At 39.9% G+C, this 13038-nt stretch overlaps 1 protein-coding gene across 8 annotated transcripts in view; it reads left to right on the top strand.

Moving 5' to 3' along the window:
• kazna (kazrin, periplakin interacting protein a) overlaps positions 1 to 13038 on the top strand; it is a 181763-nt gene that overhangs the window by 121124 nt on the left and 47601 nt on the right. For all 8 annotated transcript variants that reach the window (XM_067591837.1, XM_067591838.1, XM_067591835.1 and 5 more), the window contains one exon: positions 4697 to 4804. In XM_067591837.1, coding sequence (XP_067447938.1) covers positions 4697 to 4804 — 108 coding nt within the window. The remainder of the gene's footprint in view (positions 1 to 4696; positions 4805 to 13038) is intronic.

Here is a 13038-nt window from a genome sequence, read left to right as displayed (position 1 = left end):
TTGTTGACAAAGGCTGAGTCCTCTATGCAAGTTTTACTGAAACAATGTAAAGGTTAAACTCCCAAAGGAATCAACAGTCAAGTAGGGTCACTGAAAACATGCTCTTTTGAATTCAAAAAGAACAGTTTTCATGGTCAAAGTGAAACATTGTGTTAACCGGGAGGAAAAGGTCTATTTCAAAGTAGCCAAGAACATAATGTGTGTTCACTATCACTCCTGCATGTGTCAGCACTTTGTATCCATTTCACCTTTTACTTTTGGACTGTTAGTCGCCTTGCAATAAAGACTTTTGTCTCAATATCTACACTCACAGAGCACTTTATTAGGTACACCTGTGCAATCTAATGCAATCCAGTACAACAGCTCTGCCATATATCCTAGTTTAACCAAGCGTATACATTTTCAGTTCTTGTTGACATCATCAGAAAAGTGATAATTCTACTTTATGTTTATTATTGAGATCGTAGTGGTTTACTGGAGAGCATTATATTGAAGGGTTCCTAATATTTTGCCCCTCTTATATATGTTAATGGTGTGGACAAAATAGTAGTTGAGATGAGTGCACATTGATACTAAAACTGTGCACATCTCCGTATCTTGACTTGTTATTCAACCAGTTTTAAAGGTAAAACTGTTCACTCAACACTGCCTCAGCAGTCTCTCTTGAAGAACGACGTGTCTTTTGCATAACTTTTGTCGTCTCAGTGTAGTTAATTGCACCTGACACAGCAGACCAATTACTGTATGAAGTGGGTTTGACTGTGGTGGTTTTTGGAAAGTTATAAAAATTTAAATGCAAGTAAATTGTGGTATAAATTCCAAGAATAAGCTCAATTGAATCCACTGCCTCTTTGACAATTGTTGCAACCAAATTTCTTTCAGTTCTCTTGGACCCTGTTTGGCAAGAATACAGCGATTTGGATAATTACATCATTAGAAAGCCACATGGTGTACAATAGCTGTTTTTGTCTCCGGGCCAAATCATTATTTATTTCATCACAGCAGAATTACCTTTTCTCTCAGTTGTGTGCTCGGCTGGTTAAACTGCTTATTATTGATAAAGTGAATTGAGGAAGTTTGATGGTGAGGAAAATGGAACCGAGCTATAAAGTGTGATAAATTCTCATCAGTCATTTAAAAAAAAAAAAAAAGTTTCTGCTGCAGTGCGGTTCATTGCTTTCTCATGAAAGCTATATATCTTGCAAGATTATTACAACCCATGCCTTCATTGCTGTTATGTGTGTATATATAAACATTTCTACTAGACAAAAAAAAAAAACTTAATATAAAGAAACAGCAAGGACAGAGCTGATAAAAGAAATGTGAACGTTAAATAGGTCTCCACAAGCCTGCTGTTCTCCTCGCAGCTTAAAAGACAATCTTCAGATAGCTGAAATTCCTGTGATTTACCAGAATTAAGTTCTCAGGAATTTCAATTAAATTGGTAAAAAGATAGATGATTTTCCCTTACCAGCTGCATTTTTTAAACTTTTCTGTTTTTGTTTTAATTGGCGTGTATAATGTATGCATCGTTTTAGCTCTGCAGACATACGGATTCTCTTAATTTTATGCCAAACTGAAATCTTCCATAACTCTGTGTGGCAGATATCCACACTTGCTGCGAAGCTTACTGTGTCTTTGTCAGATAGTATTGCTGCTACTGGCATGTGGTGAAATGAGGAAAGAACAAAGAGAAGATGGAAACAGAGAGGAAATGATGCTCTTATCTCAAATCCTTAATAGATCACCCCCAACATGATTTATACAACAAGCGTAAGTAAAGCTTCACTCTCATTCAAGGTGCAGCATAGCAGGCAGCAAATGTAGAGAGTCAGAACAACAATGGAAATTACATTTTTGATTGCTTCTACATCTCTGTCTGTATTATCAGACGCCGGTATCTCATTTTGACTTCATCTCTCACCCTTTGTCTGTCTGTCCTCTCCGCCTGTCACTCTCTGTAGTATTTCTTTGACTTAAGTGAGCCGAGATAAAGATTACAGGATCAATATGAGCCACTTGGACCTCACCAGACCAAAAAATATTCAGTGTGTTCAAAAGGACATTGATTCAGAGACCTGGACAATGACCTAGAAAACATTGCAATTACCTCCTTGACAACTCCACTTGGCTAAATAATGGCATTTCTCAGTAACGCACACAAACACACGTCACTGCAAGGTCTGAAGGCCTAAGCAATAATAAGAACAGCAGCCGGACTATTCCCTCCCCATACCTCTGACTCTTAAAAAAAACATCCAAGTAGTCTACAAACAAAAACTATGGAGCAAAAATCACTTTTAAAAAATGTGTGCAGCCCAGCAAATGATTTTTTGTTCATGTATTTTAAAAGTGCGTGGTTCTGTAAGATGTAAAAAACAAATCTAAATCAGAAAGTAGGGCTGCAGCATAGAAGAACTTTGTGTTTGGTGTTATTATTAGTGGAAAATATTTCTCACAATAGGGAGTTGCATGCAAAATTGTTATTAGATGATTATAAGCTTATCTACATTTGGCCGTAAGTGCTTACAAATATTATATCAGTAACAATATGACATATTAATCAAGTGCAAGCAGCAGCATCAGAGTACTGTACGGTACTGATGAGAAGATGAGTTGCACCTTAATATGTGTGCAGTTTCATTTATTTTAGCTATAACAAGAAATTTACATTCACATTTTTGAGGCAACCGTATGACAGTAAACATTTCACAAGGACTCGTTAAAGATTCATATGCAGAAAAAAAAGAAAGTAGAAGTTCAAATGTAACTCGGAATTATCCAGATGTTTATTTCTGAGTGAATGAAGACGTATGAAGACAACGCAGTGAGTTTAGAAATAAATCAAGTGAAGTTCTTTGCTGTCGTTTGAAGGTCTCCTTCTCTCCACCATACCAGCTTTTCCTCTCTGTTTTCACTAAGCAACTATCATGGTTTACTACTTCCTTTGCATTTATTCCACCAGACTCTTTTCCTTTTCCATCTGTAAGTTTTCTCTGAGGGCCTGTCAAGGGCACGATGCAGGGAAGATAAAATATATTCACGAGGCTACCGGGGTGCAGCAGCTTGAAGCTAGCAGATAAGTATGCAATGTGAATTTTTACATTATTAAAAAAAACTAACAACTGTGTTCTCGGTGCTTAAGGCTGCACCGGGGGCAAGTTTGAAAATTATACATTTGCTAGGTGTTGGGTGGCAAAGTGTTATATACAATTTTAAAAGAAACAGCCCTCATGTGCTTTTACCAATCACCTCAGGTAGGTCAGGGAGCAAGGCTGTTATTTATTGCCTTATAAAGTCCATTTCGACAAGTGTGATGACTAATCTCGCCATAATGACAGTACCGCCCCTATACGTCGAGCTCTTCACCCAGACACATCTGTGCTCAATTACTGCTGATAATTCAACCAGTAACAGCTTCCTAATAGGCGGTTGGTGGACTGGTAGGGGAGGATAGAGGAAGAAGAGGAGGAGGAGGAGAAGGAGGAGGAGGCCAGAGAGCAGCAGCGAGGTTGAGGACTGACGTTGAAGAGATGTAGTTTGCTGAAATGTGAATTTTACTGTGCGTCTGAGCGAAGCAGAACCTTTAAATTCTTTTAACATTTTTTTTTTTACCAACCAGAGACGACTGCTCTCCAAAAAGTGACACTTGTACGACTGAGAGTGACTCTTTGCAAGTGTTTCTTTGAAATAAAACTCTTGGGAGGACGGCAGAGGTGGACAGCACATGTTGAAGTGGCAAAGTCATTTTAGCGAACACTTGCTGACCTGCAGAAATGCATTCAATATGCATTCACAACGTGCCGCTGGTGGGAACCGAAAAAACTATATTAGAAACCACTGAACCTCACCAGAAATCAAATCACACTCTGGTCATAAAAATGCTAATATTTATGTGCGTATGCAGTCTCTCAAAGCAGCGAATGTGTTTTTGCGGCTGCATGTGTTTTAGGGTTGTATGCCTTTGCTACGGCGGTGCGTTCACGCTGTCTCCAGAGACAGTAGCTGTGTTGATGAATAGTAAGCTACTGTGGAGTTAGTGCAGTCTAAGGAGCGAAGAGTAAAAGTTCATTATGTGCATATTGAGTGGGATGTTGTGGAGGTCACTGGTGTGGTGTGCTGCGGTAATCATTTTGTTTCCCAAATGTCCTCCTGCATACAGTATAGTTTAATGTACAGAGGAAAAGCAACATTGATGAGGGCTTTAATATACACAAGCTTTCTCTCTCTCTCTCTCCACACACACATCTGTGTACTGTCTGGCTTAAATTTAATATCAGTGGTCTTGTTGTGTTGAAATTGCTTTACATATAGCTTTTATGTTTCCATTTACAGGGCTCAAAACGTATTTAGATATTGTTTTTGAATGTATTAACTTAAAAATGAATTTTACAGCCCCGGTTGCATTTCTAAGTCTATTCTGGATGCTTCAACAAACATCCAGTAATTTTTAGCTACACAAGACACAACACAAGTAAAGCTAATATGAATTTTAAAAAGTCAAATATGTACAGAATATTCTTTTCTCTTGGTATTCATTTGGAATTACTTAGTATCCTCTCAAAACCTTGAGCTCAAATCCCGTTTCCAAGAACACTGATAAATTCTTCTATCTCTCTCCCTTCTGTTATCTTTCTAAATCCCTTCATATGTTGTATGTTGAGTTAACCCTGTCTGTTATTCTCTCCTCTCCCAGATCCCTCTCCCCACCCGAGGCAGAAGCCGCCCGCCACTGACCTCTGCTACACGAGTGAAATCAGCAGCCTCATGGACTTCAACTCTCCGGATGCCTCCCTGGACAAAGGTAAGATTTACTCTTGACTTAAAAGTAGGTTTTCTGCTGCAGTGTCACCATGGGAGGAGTACAGGAAGAAGTTCTAGTGGATGTTGTGGTAAGGCAGGGTTGACACAAATGCGTCCCAGAATGTATGCATGTGCAAAAATACTGTCCTGCATATACACACCCACATCTGCACCTGCAAGTACATTTTGCATTGAGCCAGTCCACAAGAGCTTGAGTTTGTGATTAAGTGTCTGCACGAAGGGTGCGCTAGGATTTCATTATGGGGGTAAGAGCAGTGGTAACTAGTAGCACCTCTGCAATCATCAATCCCTCTCCCATCTCAGCATTTGCTGCTGGCAGCTGAACAATGAGCATCCATTTCACGTGTTATTCTAGCTAACAAGGGCTGTTATTAACCGGTCCGGGTTGCCTCGGCTGCTAATGAAGCCAGTGAGTCCTGCAAACATCACAGACAGCTCTTCAACTAATCAGACTATTACAAAGGCTCTTAATTTAGTCTGCGTGCACGTTAGTATTGAGCTAGGAACACAACAATAATTGACCATTGCTTGTTTGTTTTATGTGCAGTTGTTGTATGCTTGGATGGAACAGAAGAGTAGAAATTATAACTCTCACTGCAGCTTGTACAGTAATAATACACTGAGTAAATAATAGTCCTGGCTGAAAATATACAAATTATAGGAAAGAATTTAAAAACTCCATATGGTGGCATCAAATGTAAGTTTTATATAATTGGTTAAACATGTTGAAAAGTTAGTAGTAATTGCTGTAAATAGAATATTTCGATTGCATTTACAAGCACTTTAAATGCATTTTACTAAACCGTATGTACGTCTTGTTGAGATCTTAGCCAATCCAGACTTATATAAAGACATTTAAGAAGTTAAAACTTCATCCAGTAATAATGAATTACCATTTATTTAACAGTTAAAGGTAGATTATGTAAGAATCCATCACAATACAATGCTGTTAGATCAAGGGGAAATTTAATGTTTAGTCTGCATGTATAGTAACTCTCCAATTTGTGTAAATGGTCAATTTACACCCAGATGTGATGTAATTGCATCTTGGTTGGTGGTTGATTCTACTGCAGCCACATTACAATCTTTACATCATTACATAATGTACCTTAAAGCCTCCTGCACCATCTGTTTTCACATTATGGCTCTAAAATGAGTTAAATCCATTACCTAAATGTTTCAATCTGCTGAGTCAGTAGTCACTTGTGTACCTACAGTATTGCAGGGCTTGCAGCTAGTGGAGAGATTCGTACGGTTCTTGTGAGGACAGTTTGAATACTTATTGGTTTTACATTTAATGCATTAATGACTTCCAGCCCTCATTTAATGGGATGCTACAATATGGCTCCGTCAACAGTTTATACCATCACGCTCCGTGGTCACCCGTGTTTACTATTCTGCTGTGAGTCATTTGCGTCACCATGAACCATCCCAAAGATCAGCCAATAAACTTAAAAGACTGTTTTTATTCCCAGACTCTTATCTGACTGGGTGGTCAGACAGGTCCAATAGTAGCATCGTCAGCTCTTCAGACGAACACAGTTGTAGCACTTCCACTTTCCATGTTCAAGCCCTTTCATGGCAAAAGCTTCTTTCAAGGACTTGGAGTCTTATAGAGAGGATCAGAGTAGCTAACGATGGCACCAGTACAAAGTGTAAGGCTATAAGCTCCAGTATAGATCTCTAGTGTCACCCAGGCAGCCCCCAGAGGCCCTTTTCCTCATTAGAGTGTCTTGCGTTGGGGTCTGTTTGGCTGCCAGTTCTCTCTTCTCTCCTATTAACATCTGTTGATGTCATGATGATACTGAGAATGCTGACAGGTACAGTCATTGTTTGAAAACACTGGAGGAGTTTTGCTGATTTTTTGTTTTGTTACTATTGTACATTAGTCCACCTGTTACCACATGTGGTAATAATCTGAGGCCAGTGCAGGTGTCTGCATCTAATTGATAAAATCACAGAACATACTGAAATATCTGATTACAAATGAGTACATTTGTGATTTTTTTTTTTGTTTTTAAACGATGGTGGTCATTTGGAAGTCAAGAAAGTAGATCAGCTTTGTTATATGGACGGAGTAAGGCACACATTTTTCACTGTGCCAGCTGGTGCGTTTGTTCTGTGGTCATTTCCTGGGTGCTGTAAATGTGCAGACTCAGGAAAAACACGCACGCACGCACCAGCAACCCCTGCAGTGGCCAAGGCCACATATATCACCACAAGTTTCATCAGAATGAGAACAACAAACTGAGGGGGTGTGCTATCAGCAATTTCATCTCAAGTCTGCAGTGAGAGAGAGAGAGAAGGAGAGGGGAAACAAAAGTAAGCACATGAAGACAGGTGCTGCTTCTGCACATTGACAGGCGATGACGTCACCAGCCGGGGGAAGCTTGGCTTTCCCACTGACAGCGTGCATATGAGCTGTTTTAAATAAGAAGGTCAGTGCACACAAGTCAAAGAGGGAAACCAGGAAAAAAAAAAGAAGGGAAGGAGAGACAGAGAAGAAGAAAGGAAAAATGGGGAAAAAGAGGTGAAGAGCACAGTGAGGAAGAGGACAAGGTGAAACATTACATAATGCATAAGGACACCGTGTTGCCTTGCATATGTTTTCTGATTAACAAGAGAAAGTCATAGAGAGAAGGGTGGAGGAGAGAGACAGACACGAACAAAAGGACAATAAAGAAAGGCAGAATGTGAAGGTGTATGTGTGGGTGTGCATGTGTGGAGAGGTCTCTGCTGAGCACTTCCATTTTTCTCATGCGCTGACACTTTTCCAAAACACCTGCCCCCACCAAAGCCCTCTTATAGCCATTGGGAGAGTGGCACTTAAATTGTCCCCGGCAACAATATCCAGGCCTCTCCACTGTAATTTCCACGCATCAGAAATAGCTACTCAGAAATGCTCATTCACAATGGCTGCGGTTAGGCTTGTTTTTTTTTTGTTTTTTTTTAATGTGACTCATATCATTTAATTATGCCAGAATGCAGTGGCCAGACAAATTGGATATTTCTTGTATTGTCATCTTCAAAGTCAGATTTGGAAGCGGGCACGGTCACTCGGCGATCAAAGACTGCTTATATTACCGAGGAGGAAGAGAAAAAGTAATATGGGGTTACCACGGTGGATATAATCATCATAGGCATACAGTATAATCAGAGTTTCACATTGTGGATTCACAAAGATGTTTCAGCTGAAACGTTCATAGACAAATGGCTTTTCTGCGTGCTTGTGTGCTTCTGTCCTCTGGCCTCTCCATTAAAGGCCACTGAGAGGTTGAAATTGACAAAGGGAGCCGAGCAGCAGTCTGATTATCTGCAGTCTTTGTCACTTTCTAACTGCTTCATTAAAGGAGGCTGCTGACAAATGGAACTCAAAGGTCATAAAGTCAAAAAGTTAAATTTCCAAGTGGTCTAGATTAAACTTGTCTGTGCAGAAAGACTTATTTGAGAAGTCATTAAAGTAAACACTGTTTTTTCCCCAAAAAATAGTGTGCGTGTACATGTGAGCGTGCACTTTGTTTTTCACTAGAACATCAGAGAAATTCTCAGAGACACAAACTTCTATTTTTCTCTCTTCTTCCACTGAGCCTTTTCCAAACGCTCTTGTTGTTTTCTTCTTCTCTTCTTTCTTTCTCTTCTCATTTTCTCTCCTTTCCCTTACAGAGGCAGGTTGCACCACCTAAATTTGATTGCAGTGACGGTTGCTAAGCACTGTGCCTGCTGAATGTACTGTAATGTAATTGTATTGAATGTAACTGTAATGTGATGTGTGTGTGTGTATCGATGGATTCAAAAGTGTCAGGTCTCAGACTGTGTGTAATTCTCTTGTTAGTGCTTGTAGATTTGTCTTTAGCGAATGGAAACTGCCAATATGCATCCATTGACCATCTGACACTGTAGCTAATCAAGCCCTTAATATACCTCGTAAGTCTATATTCAAAAGTATTATATTGAAGTAATATTAAACTGAAACCACTATGGTTGTACAGACTGTATTAAAAGTTGATCTTAAGATATGTTTATGTATAGAAATCATACATTTAAGGTGTTCATAGGTATTTAGGATTACCAAAAAAAGCAAAATGTTTTTAAAATAGACTTCCAGTATATTTCATACGTTCTTAGTACTTTAGGATATGCAGTATATTTCTTGCACAGCTCAGATTTGTAGTGTACCTAGTTAAACATTTCTCAATAAAACCCCAAATTTAAACCTGCTTTTCTTGATGTGCATAACCCAACCCAATACCAAGCTTTCTGGTGGACATCATTGGTTAAGGAAGCTGACATGAAGTAGAGAGTCTTTCTCTATTGGCTGCATGCCAAGTTCATCCTGACTGTGAAGTGTGGACCAGCTCTCAGGGAGTTTGTTCATCCACATGTTTTTTTTTGTTTGTTTTGTTTTTATGAATTATGTACCATTGGGTTGGAGTACTGTGATAATATGGGATGCTTGGGATGTTAATATGACATGTCCTTGTATAGGGACACAGAGACCTGTTGAAAGCATGAGTTCAGCAGGTGAATACATGCTGTAGTGAAAAGGGAGCTTAGCCTAAAGTTGATCTCAATTTACCAGTTAATCTATATTCAAAACCTTTATCTATGGTCATGAACTAAAAGTGATCAAAAGATTGTGGATTCAAGCAGCCAAAATGAATTTACTTCACAGCGTGTCTGAGCTCACCCTGAGGGTAAGGAGATCAGACATCCAGACTAGACACGCTGCTCCTTCACAGCTGTTCCTTTTAATCAATGCACTAAAGAATAAATCAAATTCATACTTACCATATTTTTTTTCTAAAAAAAAAAAACACTTACCTTCTCACCCTCTGAGAGATTAGTGTGTGTTTGTCTTGCAGTCTAAGAATGCCTTCCAAAATTTTCACTTAACACCTACACCTCATTAGGTTTTGGATTTACACCTTATTACAGCACCGTGCCAAGGTGCTACTAGAGGTGTATTTTCTATTTCTGAATTCCACCTTGGACTTCAGCTCGACATGAAACATACAGCCAACTGGTACATCCGGTCACCGGTTGTAATACCTTCTGCCTGCCCTTCAAAAGGCCCACGGGCAGCTCATCTGGGCTGGCGCCTGGCAGTCGTGAATTGGCAGTGGAGGCGATGGTGGAGAGGGACGGTAGCTGTTGGCGCTGACGGGTTTGGAAGAGAGCTGAGTGGCATCTGGTGGCTTTTCACTGATTGCTGAACATGAAGTTTGGAAGGTGGAAGAATAGAGAGGCAAATAACATAGCTTATGGAGATGAAGAATGAAGGAGCTGATTTGGATGAGTATGAATTTAGGATGCACAGTACTTGTAGCGATGAGTAGACCAAGAAAAGTAGAAGAGCAAGCAAGTGAGTTAGAGAAGATAACGTGAAGCAAGACAGAAACTTTTTAGACTCACATTAGATCAACAATATAAGGTTGCACACCTTCAGGTCTCATTTCAAACAGTAGACTGGAAGTTGACATTTTAACATTGACCCGCCCTCCCCGTTTATGTGCTTTGCCTGAGGTAAAAGAGTAAAGAGGTGGGGGTTGGGACGGAGGTCATGGGAGAGGAAATGACATCCTCGTGAAGATCATAACAAATCTAAGACCTTGGCATTCCTTGTCAAACCCCTGCAGTTATCCGCAGGAGACCCACTCAGGTGAAGTATGCGCTGACATGTTATAACTTAAAAAAATGTAACAACAGGAGTGTTCTGACTCCGTAGTCGTGTTACTTGTCTAACACCGTGTTCAGACCGACAAACAGTGAGACTGTTGCATTGGCACAGCGGGGGTCCTGATGTAGGGGGCTCTGGCCCAAAAAAAAAACAAAAAACGTAGAGTTGTTAGGAAAAAAAATGACTCTACTTTTGCAGCAGTGCAAAACAACATCATCTGGTAACACACTGCTTTGACCAATAAATATGTGTAAGTACAAATTCAGCTAGAATGCCATGAAACTGAATGGCGAGATTGTCCTCTTTACCCCGTAATTGTCGGAAGAATTAAATTTTTTCTGTTTTGACTTGAGTAGTAAAACCCTTCCTTAGTATTATAAAACTGCTCTGCAGTGTTTTGACATCTTATAAACCTTAAAGCTCATGGATGTGTTACTCCAACTAGACTCATTTATATTAAATCTTCTCACTGTTACCCGAGGCAACACTTTGTTTTTTTTTAAGGCAGTGCTATTTGTGTTTTAAACAGCCTATTCCTACAACAGACACAAAATGAAATCCATTTTGACAGTATGTCTGTGTTAAAATGCTAAATAAATTTTTGACTACACCCAACATTGTGAGGTAACTGCAGCCGCTGCACTGCAGTATAATGTTGCATCACTGCAGCAATGTGAATATTTTTACCTCTAGGTGGCAGCATAAACAGAAAACATGAGATTTTTGATTGATTGATTAAGTGTAAATCAACACTTAATCATATTGAGCAGAAAACTGCTTTTACCTTCGACAGCTGAGGGGAAAAAACCTGCTTCAACTTCACTGATTGGCTTGTGACTAGAAGTGCAACATGCTTGAAAATATCATGCAGTATTCCAGCAGCTTTTTTTCTGCTATACAGCACGTGATCCAGGGAAGATTTACCCTTTACAGAGTTTTACAATAACTCAGACTGCTATTACTACCGCATTACCACAACATTTCCCTCCATTATTTTCTGTGGTGTACAGTAGTTAATAATAAATTCCTGTTGGGACCATTTTTCCTTTCAACTCTGTCATCTTCACAGCTTTTTTCTCCCAAACAGTTTACACTTTGTGACTCGTGGGTGATCTTTTTATGCAGGCTTGTTTCAAGTTTTTTGCAGTGCAAGCTGCAGTGTTGGGAAGAATCATGAGAAGAGAAAAGGGGGGGGGGGGGTTTCATGAGGAGAGGGTGTCCATTAACATTTGCATTGTGTGTTGCAACAAAGGCCAGTTAGGCAGCACTGAAGATAGGCATTAAAAAGAGGGACAGCGCCTTGTTCACAAGACACAGACCTGAATCAATTTCTAAATCTGTCTGTCATTATCTTTGTTTTACTCGCATCTCTTTCTCACATAAGCAATAAAAGGTTGATATCTTCCTAGCAGGGTGAGGTGCTGCTGCCATCCTTTGAGGTATTGTGTAAACTGACTGTAGAGAGAGACTGGCTGCTTCCATTGATTTTCATTTAAGGGATAGTGCTCTCAGTTCATCACCTCCAGGCATCCCAGAACTTAGGAACATGTATGTGTGCACATGTGTGTGTAATGCGGCAACACACAATATGCAGAAAAGGCAAGGTGAGCGTCAGTTCAATTCCTCATAAACTGTTTTTTACAGTATCATCATGTAACATAAGCCATGTGTGTGAAAGAAAGCTAATTTCCTGTTGTTCCCCGGCCCCGCTAGTGTGATTAGATGCTGTCTTAATGCAGTGTAAATAGCCAGCACGTGCCAAGTACGTTCTTTTAATTAGGAAACCCAACAGACCTGCTGATTAGCACTTTATCTTCACAAGTGTCTGGGCCTGAGCTGCAGCTGGACCGCTTCCTAGTTACCTTACACTCTGTCTAACATGTCCCAACAGGTCTGGAGCAAGAATAGTGTAATTAATATGTTGCACTCTGCCATCTACTGAGCAAGCAAAGATGGTTTTGATAATGTGTTCCATATACATTTCTTGTAAGTTATTGTATTTGTTAAATATGTGAGCTCTTTCACTCTGGCACACTGCTCAATAATCATGGTACCCTGCTAGTATGACCTCATTTGAGATGGTAAAACCCCTTTGTCATAAAACCATCTTCCAGGTCATCCAGCATTTGGGGAACTGCCCTGCAATCATTTCTCAGGCAATGTTACCAGCACAATTTCACAGAGTTTCACATGATAAATTACACTATTAGTTTTTTTTTTTCCCTCAGATACTCTCTCTGAGTTCGCCAGAATGGGGAAATTGCTGAGTCATCTCTTATCCTTGGATTTCTAATCCTAAACCATTGGGTTCTAGGCAGAGGCACACCGCATCCTTTATAGCCCATATAACTACTATAGCCTTCCTCTTCACCGGCATTAAAGGGCATTTGTTACCATTTCATGAAATGGCCTTGTGACTGTGAGAGGAAAATAAAGTCCAACAAAAATCAATGACTGGGTTCCAATTGTGTAGTACATAACAACTCAGCGCCTCTCTCCCTGCCATCTTCTGAGGATCCTTTGGGCGTTATCATGAA

Source organism: Thunnus thynnus, chromosome 6 (genome assembly GCF_963924715.1).
Source record: "Thunnus thynnus chromosome 6, fThuThy2.1, whole genome shotgun sequence".
Classification (NCBI taxonomy): Eukaryota; Metazoa; Chordata; class Actinopteri; order Scombriformes; family Scombridae; genus Thunnus; species Thunnus thynnus.
This window is presented reverse-complemented; position numbering and strand designations above follow the sequence as displayed.